The sequence below is a fragment of the Fulmarus glacialis genome, unplaced genomic scaffold (genome assembly GCF_000690835.1).
Source record: "Fulmarus glacialis isolate BGI_N327 unplaced genomic scaffold, ASM69083v1 scaffold2069, whole genome shotgun sequence".
NCBI classification, from domain to species: Eukaryota; Metazoa; Chordata; class Aves; order Procellariiformes; family Procellariidae; genus Fulmarus; species Fulmarus glacialis.
The window spans coordinates 36,491-55,132 of NW_009234999.1; the positions used below are offsets into that span (position 1 = coordinate 36,491).

The window sequence follows — 18,642 nt, forward strand, 5'->3', positions numbered from 1 at the left end:
ATTTTAGTTCGCAATTTCAGTGTTGCCTTATGAGTAGTATCTAGGACTGCACAACATCCACCGACTGAAACCTGACTACTATGAGTTGTGAAAAAAGCTCTTACTGCCACTTACACAGATCCTGTTCTTTGTGAGCTATAGCATCCCTGGCATCTTTCATGTTCTTTCCACTACAGACATAAGTATGGTTATTTGCATTTTTACATGAAATTTCTGTCAATCCCTGAGTGATCCAAGTTCATTGGAAGTAAAGCTGTACAACTTGATTGCATTTTTCTTCTAAGTAATTCTGAATTTTGTATTTTTCTATTCAGTGAGTTTCAAACCCTTAGATATTTATGAGCTTTTAAAAATCTTGTATCTTTGCATTGGTTTGTTTTGAACATATTGCTTGTTACTTAAAGGGTAAGCTCTACAAAAGGCTGTAGCCTGGTTTTAATGAAGTTTTATCAAAATTCCACTAACTTTAATGGTATAAAAGGGGAAGTTTAAAATGGATTTTCATTTACACAGTCCTTTAGCATGAACCTTGTTTGTTTGTTTCGCCTGTCCTTTCATTAGAAAGGCAGTGGCTTTTGCCTAGTCCTTGAAATAATACACAGTGTTTCTTACATCATAACTAGTAGTTTCCTGTTACTTTGGGTCATGAGAGAAAAGAAGCATCTATATTCTAAAGGAGTTTCTTGAACTGACTTGCTAGAACTGTAATACAGCTTGACATTTTCTTTGGAGGCTCTCCCTTTTCTCTGTTACTATGCTGCTTGAATATCAAAGAAAAAGGTGTAAGGCTGCTTTGTATCCCATGCTTTGTGTGGTCATATTAATGTTGCTTCCTCCAACTTACAATGCTAACATTTGATGAAGTAAGACATCAGTAAAGAAGAACTTACAGTATAGTAAAAGTACTGTATATATATGGGACTATCAATTCAGCCAGCATGTATGTTTGAATAAAATGGGATTATTTAGTGGTGATTGAGAAGCTTGCTTGTACTATCACAAAACAGTAATCCAGTAAAACTTGGACTGATGGATCCTACAGCTTGGATAAAGTATAAGTTAATATTTGGACATGAGCCAGCAATGTGCGCTCACAGCCCAGAAAGCCAACCGTATTATGGGCCGCATCAAAAGAAGCGTGGCCAGCAGGTCAAGGGAGGTGATTCTGCCCCTCCACTCTGCTCTGGTGAGACCCCACCTGGAGTCCTCAGCACAGGAAAGACATGGACCTATTAGAGCAGGTCCAGAGGAGGGCCACAAAAATGATCAGAGGGATAGAACACCTCTCCTGTGAGGCTGAGAGAGTTGGGATTGTTCAGTGTGGAGAAGAGAAGCCTCCAGGGAGACCTTATTGCGGCCTTTCAGTACTTAAAGGGGGCTTATAAGAAAGATGGGGATGGACTTTAGCAGGGCCTGTAGCAATTGGACAAGGGGTAATGGTTTTAAACTAAAGGAGGGTAGATTTAGACTAGATATAAGGAAGAAATTTTTTACAATGAGGGTGGTGAAACACTGGCACAGCTTGCCAAGAGAGGTGGTAGATGCCCCATCCCTGGAAGCATTCAAGGTCAGGTTGGACAGAGCTCTGAGCAACCTGATCTAGTTGAAGATGTCCCTGCTCACTGGAAGGGGGTTGGAGTAGATGACCTTTAAAGGTCCCTTCCAACCCAAACTAGTTATGATTTTAGAAAGAAAAATACAGTTGTTCAGTAATGTCTTAGAAAACAATAATAAAAGCTTGATAGCCTTTAAACGTTTAGTCTGTTCTAATCAAGTTGTACTTGATTGACAATAGGCTATTGGAAATCTCAGTATTAGAGATTTGCTTTTGTATAACTCATTACAATTGATGAATGGGATCCAATTTCTCTGGAGAAGTGACTAAGCAATATCATCTGCCAAAGTTACTTGAATCACTTTAAATCTATCTGCCCTTGTATTGTATTCCATTATAGCTTTTTTTTTTGTAGTCCTTAACCTTGCTTGAAATCCACTGTCATTCTAATATGAGTGTAGTCCTTGAAACTTTTATGCAAGCAGTTTCAAATCTTCATTAAATTTTTTTAGCGTACATAGATAGTGTTACCCAAGATATCTGAAAAGCATAGGTTTGAAGATTTTCTGTGTCACAAGTTGAATTTTAATTCCGTTCATGAAACACACTGAACATCTAACTAATATGGTCAAGATAAAACTAAACAGCAAAGAGAAAATTTTTAAAGCTTTTCCCTTTAGTTAAATATTAAACACCAAAGGTGTTCATATTTTGTTTAATAATTAAAATTTTATTCCAATGTCCATAAGCATTTATGCAAAAGAAGCCACGTCTTGTATTGAGATGTGCTGCCCATATGGTACTAGCAAAGACCTCAGGCAATTTGGATAGAATGGCTCACACAAGGAAGGCCTCAAGCGTGTTTACCTAGTGAACATGGAACTAGATTGGTATATGTGTAAGGGACTGAGAAGGTAGAGTATATCCAATGTGGACCCACCTGTGGGGCCAAGCCAATGAATGTAAAATAGAAGAGCCTGAAATAGTAGTAATAAGAGAAGCTGAGTTCTTGAGACAGGAGGGTGGTATAGGAAGTGTCTAATCTCAGTAATGGAGGCAAAACATTTTGTTTATTAAAATAACTCTTATTGAGAAAGAATCTGTTGTGGATTAGGTTTGTCTTTTTCCCCCAAAACTAATTAAGTCTTTCTTCTATATGTCTCCCTTCCTTCATAGGGATTGGAAAAAGGTTACTTTCATGTGAGAGGGAAAATGCTTTCAGAAAGTAATGATTCAGTGACATATTTTCCTGTACCTTATGACCTGCCACCAGAACAGTATGGAAGCAAAGGTAAGGTGTGACTTCAGAAGAAAAGTAGGTATAGTATATATGGAGCAAACTAATTTGAGTAACTCTGAGTCATTTGAATACTGCTGTGTTCCAAAGCTTTATTTTAACATTTTTGTGGCACGACTGCATTTGAGATTATATCAGTCCCACATTCTGCTTGTGACTTCAAAGAAAGCAACTATAGAGTCTTTTGGTTCTAATTTTTTCTTTATTGTTGTTTAAGTTTTGGATCAACAACCTAAATATTATTTTTTCATTCCTCTTCTGGGATTCTTGTATGCATTGGGAAAATAGATATTCTTTATGGAATCAAAATGTTTTTCTGCAGAACTAATGGAGGAAGGAGTGTTGAAAGAGGAATATTTGGAAGAGAGCGGGTGTGAGGAAAAACAATCCTCTGGAAGTGGGGTGTGAAAGAAATACCATAGAGCAAATGTGAAAGAATTGCTGCAAATCAGAAAAAAGAAGAGTTGCTTTTGGTCCGTTCTAGATTTCATAGTTTCAGACTTCATTTTCTTGAAGATCTGTGTTGGAATCCTCCTTGGAGGGGTGGAGGGGATATATTTCATAACGCTTGACAAGATTTACAAAATCTCAACCTTCTCAGCTTCCGAGACTATCTCTAGAACATGCAAATCAGGAAAGTGATAAGTAAGTGCTGCTATGGGGTGATGATGGCTCGAAAACCTAAAAATAATTGAGGATAATGGTGTTGATGCGCAACCTGCAATATTTGGGAAGAGTAAATTTTTATATTTTTGTTCTTAAAAATAATGCGAAAAGATTGTAACTAAATTCTTTTTTTGAGAAGCCATGATCTAAAAAAGACATCATCTTCAGCAGAGCTTGAAATAATAGAGAGTAACAAGGAGTTCAGGAAAGATAGTGTTTATAGCAACTCAAATCTTTCTGTAGATTTTTGAACGAACAAATGATGTGGGGAGAAAGAATGTTTAAAATCTAAGAAGTAAATAGACTTCTAGAGCCTTACATAGTAAATAAACGTAAAGACACATTTCAGGGTGACTGAAGTCCCCCAGCAGGATCAGAGCCTGTGAGCATGATGCTTCCTGTAGTTGATGCTTCGGCAGCATCCTCTTGATCGGGCGGCCTGTAATAAACACCAACCATGAGGTTTCCTTCTTTGGCTTGATCTCTGATTTTTCACCTATAAGCTCTCAACCCGTTCATCACTGTTTTTCAAACACAGCTCTGTGCAGTCAATCCACTTTTTTTTACATAGAGGGCAAACCCCTCACCCCTTCTTCTTTGCCCGTCCTTCTGAACAGTTTATAGCCATCGATCGCAGTGCTCCAGTCATGTGAGTCATCCCACCAAGTTTCAGTGATATCGATTACATCACGGCTTTCTAGCTGTGTAGTGGCTTCCAGCTCCTGTTTGTTATCCATGCTGTGTGCATTGATACAGAGGCACTTCAGCTAGGCTGTTGACCGTGTCACCTTTTTAGAGGAACAAGCCCTAATTCCTTTGCAGCATTTCACAGGTGTTTCCCTGTTGGTTCCTAATGCATCAGCAGCCCCTGGCTCTTCTGTGTTGCTCATAACTCCATCCCCTTCCACCACTGGGTCTAGATTAAAGCTCTACCTACAAGTCTGGCCAGCTTGTTGGCGAAGAGGCTCTTGCCCCACTTGGTCAGGTGAATCCCATCAGCTCCCAACAAACCTGGGTTCTCATGGGTAGATCCATGATCACAGAAACCAAAACCTTGAGTATGGCACCAGCTACACAGCCAGGCATTCACCTGTTCAATATGATGCATGTTACTTTTATAACTTGCAAAGATGATTTTTCTGCTTTAAGAGCTTACTACTTACCTAAAAGAATTCTTAAACGGTATTTCAGTTTTCCCAGAGAAAAAATACTGGCTCAATGTAGAAATGATAATACAATCTATTACACTGTTTTATTTAGTATAAAACACACTGTCCATTTAAGTACTGTTAATGTTGTTTCAGGGAGTGGTGGCAGGGCTTGTGCCTAGGTTACTAGCTAACTAAAGGGGAAGAATATACTACAACTAACTGTTACGCTCTGGGACATGCATACACTGTCTGCTTGTTGACTACTGCTCAAACTGATGTTTTTTGGAAGGTTTTTCTAAAAGGTCATACTTAAAATTTTGGAAATTTTAAAACAAAGATTAAAAATTAGAATCCGTGTATTCTTAAATGTTGTCGTGAATGAGTGGTTTTGAGGCCGCTTAAAGAATCACCGGCAAAGGTATCAGCAAAAAGTGATTTTAATAGAAATTTATAAAAGCACAACTTAACAGAATTTGATGGCAAGGTTCACTCTATTACTTATTACACGGACTAAGTATACACAGGGAAAATCGTGTCAGAATTGTGTTGGAATGATTTGTGCAGAGATTGAGGACAAAAGGGTAAGGGAGACCTTCCCGTTGAGTCACAAGGTTCAGAGAAGACCCGGCTGGATCCAATCTTAGTCTCAGACTTGGACAACCATTTGTGTCTAATACAAAAGGGATAAGGAGACCCTCCTGTTGAGTCACGAGGTTCAGAGTAGACCCCCTTGCTTTCTAAACTCCTTCTCAGAGAGGAGTCTAGGTGTGGCTGGATCTACCCCTAGTCTCAGACTTGGTCAATGGTTTATGTCTGAGGGATTATATGTGTTTAGCAGCAATCTAAAGTTCATTCACAGTTTTAAGATAGATCATAAGATTTTGACAGCACTTAATCATTGACTAATTTAACAGTTACAAAGTAAGTTAATCAAGTTTACTACAATTACTAAAGTGACTTGATTACAGATTGTGCTTATTACTGGTTATCTAGATCAATACACACAAACACACACGAGATCTAGATCAATTCACACATAAGGGCCCAAAGCTAGATAAATTTGTAAAGGCCTAAAGCTAGATAAATTTATAAAGGTATACCTGTTAAAAATTCCCCTCGAGTCTCGTGAAATACTCACGTTAAATGTTGTGGCATTTTTCAACGGGCAAAGGGTTGAGCCCCGAGGAGTGTCTCGGCTGAGGAGTGTTTCAGCCCAGGTCCCAATGGCCCTCCGAATCTCGCAAACTCGAGAGTTTGCAAACTCTGAGAGGCGTCCCACTCAGAGGGAGACTCTAGGCGCAGCCCGCTGCAGTCCAAGAGAGCTCAAAGGGTCTTGTTTGGGACCGCTGTTTATAGGTTTGCTAGATGATTGGCTTTAGTCATCAGTAAATTTCCATCCTGGCCACTAACCGGGATGATCCAGGATAGTTATTATGGTATTATACCACAGTAACAATGGTATCGTTCCACTTGAGCTACAATTTAGGTAGGGAATGCTTCAGGGCTGTCAGGGATGATGAATTATCCCCTGCTTTGATTGCCTGCCTTGATCAGGTAGCCGGTGTTCCTGGTACGATCAGTGTCGCTCCCCACCTTAGCCATGCAAGAGTGTCTGGGACGGTCAAGGGATGCTCAACCGCCCAACTCGTTACACAATGGCTAAGGCCTAACAGGAGTTCCTGAGATCGTAGAGTGGCCCAGGGGAAGGGGGGAAACACACCACCACAAATGTGCTACATATACTATCCTCCTTGTGCGAAAATGTAGTTGTGTAATTAATATTGTTCTTGTTTTAATTCCTGCATTTAACCTACTGCGTCAGTGAGTTTTATGCGTATTTCAACTAAATGTAAAGATCTTTTTCCAAATAACTTTTTTCACTTTTTGCATGGAAAGCTTATTTCTGCAGAGAACTCGTTTGTCTGTAGTTCAGCTTTTGAGTCTCAGCTTTCTCCCGTGATATGAACAGATGTCAGAATTCAAGTTGTCTAGGCTTTGGCAATGGAAGCAAAGTTAGCTGCCTGTGCCTTTTCACATCTCTTTCCTGAGTATTCTGTTTCCGTCCCTCAGCCTCCTGGTGGAAAAGAGGTTTAAAGAATTCCCATGTTATGGGATGGACTCATAAAATAATCTGTCCTTAACAATACAGTTATCAACTCCCAAAGTCTCTGGAGAGTGATATAAATAGATTTATTTTAATAAAGTCTTGAGAAGCAGAAATGCAAGTAATTATCCTTTCGCTAAAGAAACCATATTGACTGGTCCCTATAATTGAAGGAGAAAAGGCTCTGGGGTATTTTCCATGAACTCAGATTCTCTAACCATGGGAAAACAAAGTACACATCACTTTCATATAATCAGAAAAATCCTATCAGGAGCAGGAGGGGAGGAGAAGCGGGCAGAACAGTGAACAGATGGTCAGGAGCAGGGCCAGACATCTGCCATGTAAAGTTCTAAGTAGAAGATAGGTATACCAAAATACATTGTTTTTTCCTGTACTTGTGCAAATTTGAATCTTGGCTCAGACATACTTAATGTTATAGAATTATATTATTATATAATGTAACAAAGTGAAAGAAAAACAGTTCCTTAGTTTGTGGAAATAATTTAATTGCAGAGATTCTTTGTCATTCTGTCATAATGGCTTTCTTTTAATGTCATATTAATTGGTGTTTATCAGATGGGACTGGACTTCCAGCATGAAAACTGTTACAATGAAGTAAATGCATCGTGAAAAGCAATAAAATATATCTCAGGACATACAATGATAAACTCGTCAGTAAATGATGTAAATAATCTGTCTGGTTTCAGCCATAATAATTCATGAGGTTGTTCCGCAGTCTTTTAAAGTCCATTAAGTTCAATAATAATGAAATAATCTCGTCCCTGTCCTACTTTTCTCTCACCCCATATAACAGGGAGGAAAAAAAATACAGTCCACCTTTGCCTGGTTTTCCTCATTAGTCAGCAAGTTTCATTCTAAAACTCAAGTTCAGGCAAAACCGAAAAATAGGAGCTCTTGGAGAAACAATCATGAAGATTTTCTTCCTCCTCTTCTTCCAAAGATTTCTAAAGAGTATAAATTGAGATCATTGTGAGACAGATAACTTCTTGGTTTTGCACTGGTTTTGGTTTTTGGGGTTTTTTTCACTGTTTTTTTTACCCAGAGAGATGGATTATTGTTCACTGAAAAGTAATCATAGGCTAAGCTGTAGTCACTGAAGGGTGTATTGATGTGCTTTAAGATGTCACTGGTAGGGTAATTATGATATATCACCTCTGTGACAGATAACATATTTAAAATTTTCCCGTTGCTTTCATTTAGTTTTCACTGTATTTCAAAATTGCACAGAGCCACATTTTACAATACATGGACAGGTAAACTCCATGCTTGTGCCAACTAGAGTCATTGGATCTTCCTGAAGAATAAAATTTAAGTAGGTCTCAAACCATAGCTGGTCGCAGCATAGTCTCTTCAAGTTGAGATGAGGAGTTTGTAAGATTTCTTCTGTGAGAGAAATCATACCAGAAATATTTCCATGTCAAGTAGCTCATTTTAACTACATAGGATGATTTAAAAAACAAAACAAAAAACAAAACAAAACAAAAAACAACCCACCAAACAAAAAAAAGCCACCAAAAAAACACACTATCATGCTTGAAAAAAATATTTTTGGACCTAAAAATTGTCAGAAAGTAATGATTACGTGATTAATTAGCTCAATGTATCAGTGAATCTATGGTTTACATGTATTGTAAACCAGATTGTTGTTGTATTATAGTAAGCTTCAGTATTTTGGGCTACTTCATCTGCTTTTTTTCCTAGTGAGTTGCACTTAACTTTCTAGTTACATTTAAGTGTGATTACATTTCTGCTTAATTGGCTCTGTTTTCTGCTTTTTTAGGGAGACCTCAGCAGGTGAAAGATTTCTGAAACATTTTTCTGCATTATTATTCTGCCACATTTCAGATTTATTAGTCTCATGCACTTGTTACAGAACTCTGTTACAGCACTACTGAAAAGGGGATGAGCTAAAAAAATATTTATCAGCAGTTCTTTGAGTTGTGTCTGGGTTACAAGGCAGGAATTTATATAAGCTTTTTCTGAGCTCTTAGTTCAAAATGGTCTGGAACTGTTTAAACCCTCTGGAAGAGAACCCCATAAAGTAGAGGGGTAAGTAATTTCTGATAAGTTATTTCTCATTCACTCTTCTCTTCAATGTATGTATTTAAATCAAGGAAAGAAACTGACTATCCAGTTGACTAATAGTATACAGAAAATATATGTATATACAAGAAAATAAAACAGGTTCCAGCTCAGTTGAGATTAATCTAAAGTTAGAGTGAAACTACATATTACTCTCTCTATATGAATTACATTAGTCTTCAGTTATTTTGCTCTTTGTTGAAGATTTCTTTCCTGGGCCATGCTAACAATTTGTAAAAATGTACTAAAATGTATTTCATTATTTTCCATCAGGAAAATCTATTTTACTCTTGGTAACTGGGGGCTAAAGCTGTCAAATCTCATGCTATGAGAGGCTGAAAGAATGGTGGGCAAATGAGATGGAAATTTGCTTTAATGCAAGTTGAAGCATTGTGGAGAAATGAACAGTCCACTTAACAGTTCTTTAGTTCTCTAGCTGAAGTTTTCAACCTCTGACAGCTGTGATTTTATTTTCTAAAGGATCTGTAACATGTCTCACAGGAACAGCTCTCTCCCTTGTGAAGGGCCCTGCTCACTGTTCAATGTTCCATTGCCACACTTACATGGAAGAGCAAATTGACCTTTTCCGTGTAACTTTAGATATTCAGTGCTTGATATTTTGTCTAGTTTCCAATGAGTGGGAATTGGGAGTATGGTGAAATTACATTTGGTATATATTTGTAGTGATGTCAGGAAACTAGTAACACTCCATCTTGTTTATTACACATAAACTGCTGTTGTGTTGGATAAAAACAAGAAAAACTTCATGGCTGTCGTGGTTTAACCCCAGCCCAGCAACTAAGCACCGCTAAGCCACTCGCTCATTCCCCTCACAGTGGGATGGGGGAGAGAATTGGAAGGATAAGAGTGAAAAAACTTGTGGGTTGAGATAAAGACAGTTTAATAAGCGAAGAAAAGCCGCACAAGCAAAGCAAACCAAGGAATTCATTCACTACTTCCCATTGGCAGGCAGGTGTTCAGCCATCTCCAGGAAAGCAGGGCTCCATCATGCGTAACGGTTACTTGGGGAGACAAACGCCATTACTCCGAACGTGTCCCCCCTTCCCCTCTTTTTCCCTCAGCTTTATATGCTGAGCATGATGTCATATGATATGGAATATCCCTTTGGTCAGTTGGGGTCAGCTGTCCCAGCTGTGACCCCTCCCAACTTCTTGTGCACCCCCAGCCTCCTCACTGGTGGGGTGGTGCGAGAAGCAGAAAAGGCCTTGACTCTGTGTCAGCGCTCAGCAATAACGAAAACATCCCTGTGTTATCAACATTGTTTTCAGCACAAATCCAAAACATAGCCCCAAACTAGCTGCTATGAAGAAAATTAACTCTACCCCAGCCAAAACGAGCACAATGGTATATTTGCCTCCAGCTCTGGTAGGTTTAGATATTTGTGTTTATCCTATTATTTAAAGAGTGGGGATAATTTTCATTTATCCTGCTTTGTGCTAGTGACAGAGTGCCTGAAAGAAGAGATCAGTGTTTTGTCCAGCTAAGCTAGAGGAATCCTTTATTACTCTAAGCTCCCTTACAGGGACCTGCTGTATCCTCAGGAGGTCAGGTAAATTCTGGGAAAATGTCACTGTACATGTTCTCTACCTTTCTCCCGCTTTTGTTTTTTGGCCAAAGTTCTAGAATTCTCCACTTTCTCTGTCAAGTAATTAAAATATTTTTGAAGACATTAAGAAAGAAGACTTCTGGGGAAGTCATTCACGTTTTTCAGTAACCTTTTTTTCTAGTTAATATTGCATAACTACATGGAGCCTGTGTACTTTCTAGAGTTTGAAAGAACTTGACTGGCAGCATCCTATATGAATTTTTAGAGAACTTCCAAGTCCTCTCAGTATACTTAATATGGTAAAAACTCTTAAGAGAATACCCTTTCTTCTGAGAAGATGACAACTAGAAGCTAGTCCTGTTTCTAGTGATACTAATACATAGACTAGAAAATATTTCACTTATTTAGCACTCAGAGCAATGGTAAATGTAAGTCTGAGTATGTTTAGAAGTTTAGTTTTCAGTTTTTTCAAGCAGCAAGTACACATTGTCATTGTAGTTCATATACTGGGGCGGGGAGCGGGCGTTGGAACCAATCTCAGTCAGTGCTGGCATCCGTTTCCTTCCTAGGTGGAACAAAAGCATTATTATTGACTGGTAAACCTGCAGTCTGGGATTGAAGCTCTCTTAAGACAGCTTGACATCAGACGCTTCCTCAGATGGCCTCCCAGAGTCCAAGTGTAACATTTGAGTACGTGGCAAAACCTGTTTTTCTTCAAGCTTTTTATAATGACGGTGAAGAAATTAACACTTTGTATAGGAGGAAACTTGAGTTACAGAGTCACCATTTAGTTTGACCACTTCTCTGTATTGTTTTGATAGCATTGCAGACTTGAAGACCAGAAGGAGACACTAGATTGTCTGATCTGATTTGCCACATGTTACTAGCCAGTTTCTTTGAGGTCAAAGCTTGTGTTTGGCTAAGAGGGATCTTCCAAAATATGCTTCAGATCCTTACTTGAGAGCATCATCATGAGATGGCAAATTCACCAGATGGTCAATATTTTGCTTCAATAGTTGGTCAACCCAAGAATTTTAAAAAGCACTTTATTTTGATTGTTCTTTTTCAAGATAGATGTATGATGCCCAGTCTAGTCTTTGAACTTATATGTGATTTGATCCATCTTGTGCAGAGTGCAAGATTTGTAGTTGAAGTCTGAGGAAATGTAACAATATGTCATCCTAACAGATCAGAGTTAAAGTTGCACAGAGAACTTTTACTTGGGCATTTTTCCTTTAGACTATTTTTTTCCAGCTGCTTTAAATTACCAGCATAAAACAGTTTTATTATGCATGATATACATAGCTTGCATCTTTCTCTTGCTGCAGGGAATAACATGCATGTTTTGCATCTGGCAGTTTTAAAATAAAGATTAAGATCATTCCTACTCTGAAGTGACAAAGGACCTCATGAATTTTTAGCAGATAACATTTGTTGTGTGCAACATGTACATTGTTAACTCTTTGCAAACTGCTGTTTTGAGCAATTGCAGTTGTTCACCTCTGATAGTCAGCTGAATAGCAGAGTGCTATTTGTGGGCAGCAGATGCATCTTCAGGGCAAAACATTTAAAGAATTTTTAAAAATAAAATTATATGGTAGCTGATAGTACTACTTAGTATCTTGACAGATAAACTATATAGATACAACAATCTCCTGAACTCTTCTGTTGTTAACCAACAGATTCAGGCTGTCATGACAAAAAAGACTATGACAAAGCTGAATGTATTGATGATACTAAGATAAAAGAAACGTATAGACCAGCAATATAATTTGAGAGATCCTTGGAAGGAAAACAGAAAATGATCCTGTCTGGTATTTGGGAAACGTGCACACAACAGCCAATCTTACCTAGCAAGATATCTTTATAAATAAAATTTCTTTGTGCCTTTGATAATATTCAGATTTTTATTTCCCTCTAGAATCTTTCAGATGAGTACTGCTATTTTGTTGTATAAAATTATCTTCCCATTGAGCTCCATTGTCACATCTCAGTTGCAATATTGCTATTATCTGTCTTACCAATACAAATTGACTGATCCTCATGAAAGCACAGCATTTCATTTAGAGTGTTTGAGGACTGATTCCCCTATCACTTTTGTCTCACCCTATTGAGAAGTTTCTTACAACAGATTTAGACTACACAAAGGGATACAGCCCCAGGGTTTTTTTGTACCTTTGCATGGGAAGAGGTACAAGCTGCTTGCTGTAGTCGAGGAATATCACTTAATTTGTGATTTAGATATTACACAGTTTACTGACTGGGGAAATCATCTGCTGTATGGGAGGAGCTTGAAACTTGAATACATAAGTACATCAAGGTGTTTTTTAGAACAACTTGGGAAAGGCCTCAGAAAAGTGCAAAGGACTTTTTTTTTTTCTCATCACATCAACACTTTGAGAAACAAAACAAATCCTGCTTTTAAACTGCAGTACTGTTTTCTTTTTCTGTTTTTTCCCCAGTGAATGGTCATTGCCCTGGCCTCAGGAATTATTACCTTGTTTGTGAATATTATTATAGATCCCACATCTATATCCCCTCTGCCTTTCCCCCTTCTTGAGATCTTTCAGGTATGATTTTTGCATTGAGAGGAACAAGATGAGTTCCTTTTTAAATGCCCTGGTCATCCAAAGGGATGGGAGAAAGGAGACTGAAGTATAGTGTGTACCATCTGCAAATGCTGAAAGGGAGAACTTTCCAGCCTTATGCAGCAGGGAGTAAGTTTGCCATGTTAGAATGTATATGTAGAATGACTTGAAGAACTCCGGTTATTTGTGAGTAACCTTTCTATATATGTGAACACTTATTACTTCAAAGCTACATTTTTCATCTGTAAGACTCATGAAATATTGTGAAAGATGATGTAAGAATCCAGTCTCTGCGTTTAGAAATCAACCAGGAGTAGCTGTCATCCAGATTTCCATTCACAGTGCAAAAGACACTTGTATTTTAAACTGTAGGAAGAGGATCACAAAGGTGCTTTAATTGTATTTTATACTTTACTATTCAATTGCATGTTCCTGTAATTCACAGACTTTTCTGGCTTTGGCTGTACATGCCATACCACCATCTATCATACTTCAAGAACATGAATTTTTGAGATGGCTTGCTGGCATATTTTTGACCTACACAATATACTGCATTTGTAAAATACTATTGTTAAAATTTGCAAAACCACCTTGTTGTACCATTGTCAGCTCATGATTTCATATTCTGTAATGTGATCTCAAAATGTGATTTTTTGATGGGATCCCAAAATGGGATTCTTTGAGTGATTCATCAGGTGTACTTGAAAAAACTTGTCTTGTTCTCCAGGACCTCTCTATCTTTAAATGAAATGTGATAGTCTGTTCAGTTGTGAGAGAATCTTCAAAAGTCTGTCTGAGTATAAATGAAATAGTGCTTTGTCTGAGATTTCAGATAATCTTAAAAGTAGCAGTGGGGAAAGAATGGCCCCATTCATTTTACTGTGTGCTAACTCTAGTGCTAGAGTTCTGCTGCTTGTAAGTGAGGCAAGAAGGAAGCAGTGGCACAGGGTCACTAGATAACGCTAATTCCAATAAGGTGCAATTGAGACAAAATTAGGGTATCAGAAATGAAGAACTGAACTTGAAAAGTATGGAAGGTAGGTATGTTGAGCACACTTTAAAAATATATATAGTGGGGCTATAAATAGGGAACAGTTAACGTTTTTTTTTCCCCAGAAAGATCAAAGCATTTAACTTTCAAAAGTTTGGCAATCATTTGCGTGTGCAACAGTAGGCAGCTACGGTCATACAGTATTTGTGCATAGTCATTGTCTTTCTCTTGCTGCTATAGCTCCTATTAAAAGTGATAAATAATTTTAAATTGGATCTGACATTTTAAAAATAACTGAATTATAATTTTTTTCAGCAATAGTTTTACACATGGCTTATTAAAATAGTATCAGGTGTTTTATAAAACCAACAGCATCCCATTAATAGAACAACGTTCCAAGTACATTAATAGCTGCCTTAAGAAAATTTTATTAAGATATCCACAAAAAAAAGAACTAATTAGGTATTGAAGCCTCTCAGAGTGCTTTAAAGGGTGACTGAAGTTATTTCTGTACATCTAAGTCGTCTTCTGCCTATATGTTTTGCTAAATTAAAGAGTAACTGCAGATGGTAGCGAAGATGGATAGGTCCAAGCTGCATAATATACTCCAAGTGACAGATTCCAGTGCTTGAGTGAGACTGGATTTGTACTGATGTCACAGATAGAGGTCAGTGATCAAATCTGAATGTATGCTTGAAATCCTCAATGCTTTTGCCAACATTTGCTTTATTCTGTACCCATTCTTATAACTATTAATGTTTATGGTATTCACCTAAAATACAAAAGGTACAAATGGCTCTCAAGCAGGAGACTGATAAAAGAAGCTTAGGGAAATAATGGTACTTTTTTTTTTTTTTTTTTTTTTTTTTTAAAAGAGATCACTCAAAGTCTTGGTATCCTGCAGTTGACCCAGAAACCTAGAGACGCTTTTTGCACTGCGAGTTACGTGCTATAGTTTCTTCTGGTTTCCGATGCCTTTTATTTTTTTGTGCTTGGAAATAACCTATGCAGTGTAACCAAAAGCTAGCCAACTACTTCTTCCACCTAGAAGCTATATCATGATTTTAAATCAGGGGAAGACATGGATGTTTGCTTTTATTGTCTTCCTATAATAATGTTATGTGAAAGATGGCATTTGTTGCACAGGCTGTTCTTTCTCTGGTGATCACATTCCTGTGACTTGTAACATCCCTATCAGTCTTCATAAACTCTAAACATAAACTCTTTTTTCAAGTCAAGCAGATTCAACTTTCTTGTAATTTAAAGCATTTTCCTATTACCCTCTTACTACTGTAAACACACTTTTGTAAAACATTTGCATAGCTGGGATATGTTTCACTGCAACATATGGAACTACAGTACTAGAATTAAATGCACTCTAGTAGCAAGCAATAATGAGTACTTAGTAGGAATGCTCTCCCTGCCCCATGTTTAATTGGTGTGGTATTTGGCACAGTGTGCTGTTGTGTAATCTATACATCCCTTCATTACTGCTTCTGTCACTTTCTTACTCTCCTCTTGCTACAGTAATTCTCACTTCATATATTGTGAGATCTGGCATTGGATCCTGTAAACTTAAAATTGGACAACAGTAATCATAATCAATAGCTTATCTAAAATTTCAGTTGACAAGCATGTAGCAAATCTTCTATAGCAAGTGTACATAGTATATCATGTAGATGAATAGCTTGGTTTTGATAACTGAACTACTCCTGTCATCCTCGGAACAATTCAGTTTAATCTATGCATTGTACAGATTAATGTCACTGTCTTCCTTCAGGGCTCATTTTGGAGATGGAGAAAAGAAACAGGCTAGATTTATATAAACTTCTTATTTGAGAAAAATCACTAAACGGATTGAAGGAGTTTTCTCTGTATTTCAGTAGGAGTAGCCTGAGAGAATGTCGTGGTTTAACCTGGCAGGCAGCCAAATACCACGCAGCCACTTACTCACTCCCCACCCCCCACAGTGGGATGAGGAGAGAATGGGAAGGGTGAGACTGAGAAAAACTCGTGGGTTGAGATAAAGACAGTTTAATAGAACAGAAAAGGGAAAATAATAATAATAATAATGATGATGATAATAATGATAGAATATACAAAATGAGTGATGCACAATGCAATTGCTCACCACCTGCGCTGACCAATAACCAAGTAGTGATCGCTACTTCCTGGAACATGCCTACCATTCATATACTGAGCATGACGTCACATGGTATGGAATACCCCGTTGGCCAGCTGGGCTGGCTGTCCCGGCTATGCTCCCTCCTGCCTGGTAGGGCATGGGAGCTGTCCTTGACTAGGAGGGTACTTAGCAACAACTGAAAACATCAGTGTGTTATCAACATTCTCCTCATACTAAATCCAAAACACAGCACTAGGAAGAAATTTAACTCTATCCCAGCCGAAACCAGGACAGAGAAGTAGAATAATAGCTTGACTTCATAGACCAGCTGCTTTTCTGCAACATATATGTGGTAGGAGAAAGAGCCTAGAGCAGGTTGCAGAACTAGCAGTTGGCTCCTGCTGCGTTGCCTTTTCTCCTTCCCAAGAGTGAGAATAGCTTCTGTATTCTGAGAAGTGGAGGGAGGGAACTGTCTGCTGCAAACCTGTTGCTCATCTAAAGATGTAATGTTTGAAGAAGTGAGGTGTGAGCTTGAACATTTCAGAGTTCAGGCAACGTCATTCTTAGACACTGAATTCTTACTGTCCCTGTGAAAAATACTAATACGTTACAGCACTTATTTATAATTCCATTGGGTTAAGAGATACACAGCACAAAACTTGCTGCCTATGGGCCAAATCAAATCTGGCTGCATTACTGGTCTTGTATACTGTCTGAAATACAATTCTTTTGCAGCTGGTGGGGAGTACGTTGGGTTATGATAATTATATTTAAAATAATATTTGAGGGGAAAGAAAAGCCTTTTGAAAACTCTAAATCTTACCGTTTTAAAAAAAAGCTGAATAAAAATTTCCAGTAAACTGAAATTGCACATGGGGTTATGTGAAAATCAGTGGGAATTTTGACCTTCCTCTTCCTCTGAAGGGAGGGGTGGAAGAGAATCAAAACTTTATATTTAATAACTGAATTTGTCATGAGCTTGTTTTTGTTTTGGTTTACAGATCAACCATGGATTTGGAATATTCCTTACACTAACGCCCCTGATACGCATGGAAATATGTGGGTTCCATCATGATGTTTCCAGTATTCTGTGACATTTCACTTACTGACACTGAGCCTGCCACGCTACTTGCAAGAACTGCTTATTTCTGTTTTTTTAAGCTATAATATCGCTATAATGGCTAATATGTAGTTGAAAGAACCATTAAAATGTTGATAATGGGGAGGTTCTTGGAGAATCTATAACCATATTATTATAAGTGAACCTGCATTTTTAAATACCTTTTTATATGTTTTTCCTTACTGTGGTTCCTAATATGCTTTTCAAGATTAAAACAAGTGTAGACTGTTCTCAGAGATTCTCTCTGCATTTTTAGCTGTAATGAATTTAAAATGTACTGTTCTGTGAGACTGTCAGTTGGCCCCAGTAGCTGGAATAAAAGTTATTGTATGTAAAATTTAAATAAAAATAAAGTCAATCTTGTTTATATATCCTTTGTTCCATCTTCTTCTAAGTGGGTACATTTCAGATTGGATTGAAACTTTGCTTTGCAATTATCACTTCTAATGCAATCTCTAATATTTGCTGGTTTGGCTTCTTGCAGTATTTGGCTTCTTGTCAGTTATTTCCTAATCCTCTTTTTTTTTTTCCCCTTGCAGACACCCAAGTACTGTCCGAAACACTAAATTGAAGTGGATGGGCTTGGGTGCTGAAGAGTGGTCTTAAATAGTGCTGTGGGATGTACAAACAACTGGTTCTGCAGCCTGGAAATCTTGTAGTATAGTGTGGTACTTCATTCAGAATTCCCTCTGGATCCCAAATAATCTGACTGCATAGTTGTTCCAGTGCTACCTCGTTCATTTTGCAGTGTCATTCCCTAGGATGGTTTGGAGTACGCTGGGAGTGCACTACTTCCTAATGTTTATCTAATGGCTATCCCTGTTTCATTCAAAAACGACCATAGAAAAGGTGTGTTTTTAGGAAATCATCATGGCATCTGGCTAGCAAGGAGAAGTTTTCTTTTGTTTTCTTACACCGTCACAGACCAATCCATAGAAAAACTCTATGAAATACTGCTTCTTGTCCATCTTTCATATCCTTTCCCTGTTGTTCTACCCTCTCTAGTTAATTCAAGTTCTCTGGTGCAGTTATCAGATGGTCTTTCAAATCAAAAAGGTTATGGCTTCGAGTTATTGTGGGAAAATTATTGTACAGTCTCTTATCCAAAGGGTAAATGGAGCTAGAGAGAGGAGTAGCCTTGCCTACAACACAGAAGAATTTTACATGCACTCTTCACAGCAAATACCAGGAACTTGGGTGTTTAGGTTGCTCATTTCTTAGCTCGTGTTGGCAATTTAGAGGCCTGGTAATCATCGTTATTGCTTTATCTGGTTTTGAGAACTTTGCAAAGAATGTGAGCCAAGTACAGGTTGGAGCGCTGCTGGGATGTCCGTGGAACAGATAGAAAGATTGCTTTCTGCTTTCACCTTCTCTC

The 18,642-nt window shown here is 38.0% G+C and overlaps 1 protein-coding gene across 1 annotated transcript in view; it reads left to right on the forward strand.

Moving 5' to 3' along the window:
- Window positions 1-17,222, forward strand: part of TDP1 (tyrosyl-DNA phosphodiesterase 1) — a 53,312-nt gene extending 36,090 nt beyond the window's left edge. Inside the window, exons 14-15 of the mRNA XM_009585812.1 lie at window positions 2,732-2,846; window positions 17,149-17,222. Coding sequence (XP_009584107.1) covers window positions 2,732-2,846; window positions 17,149-17,222 — 189 coding nt within the window. The remainder of the gene's footprint in view (window positions 1-2,731; window positions 2,847-17,148) is intronic.
- Window positions 17,223-18,642: the final 1,420 nt, after the last annotated feature.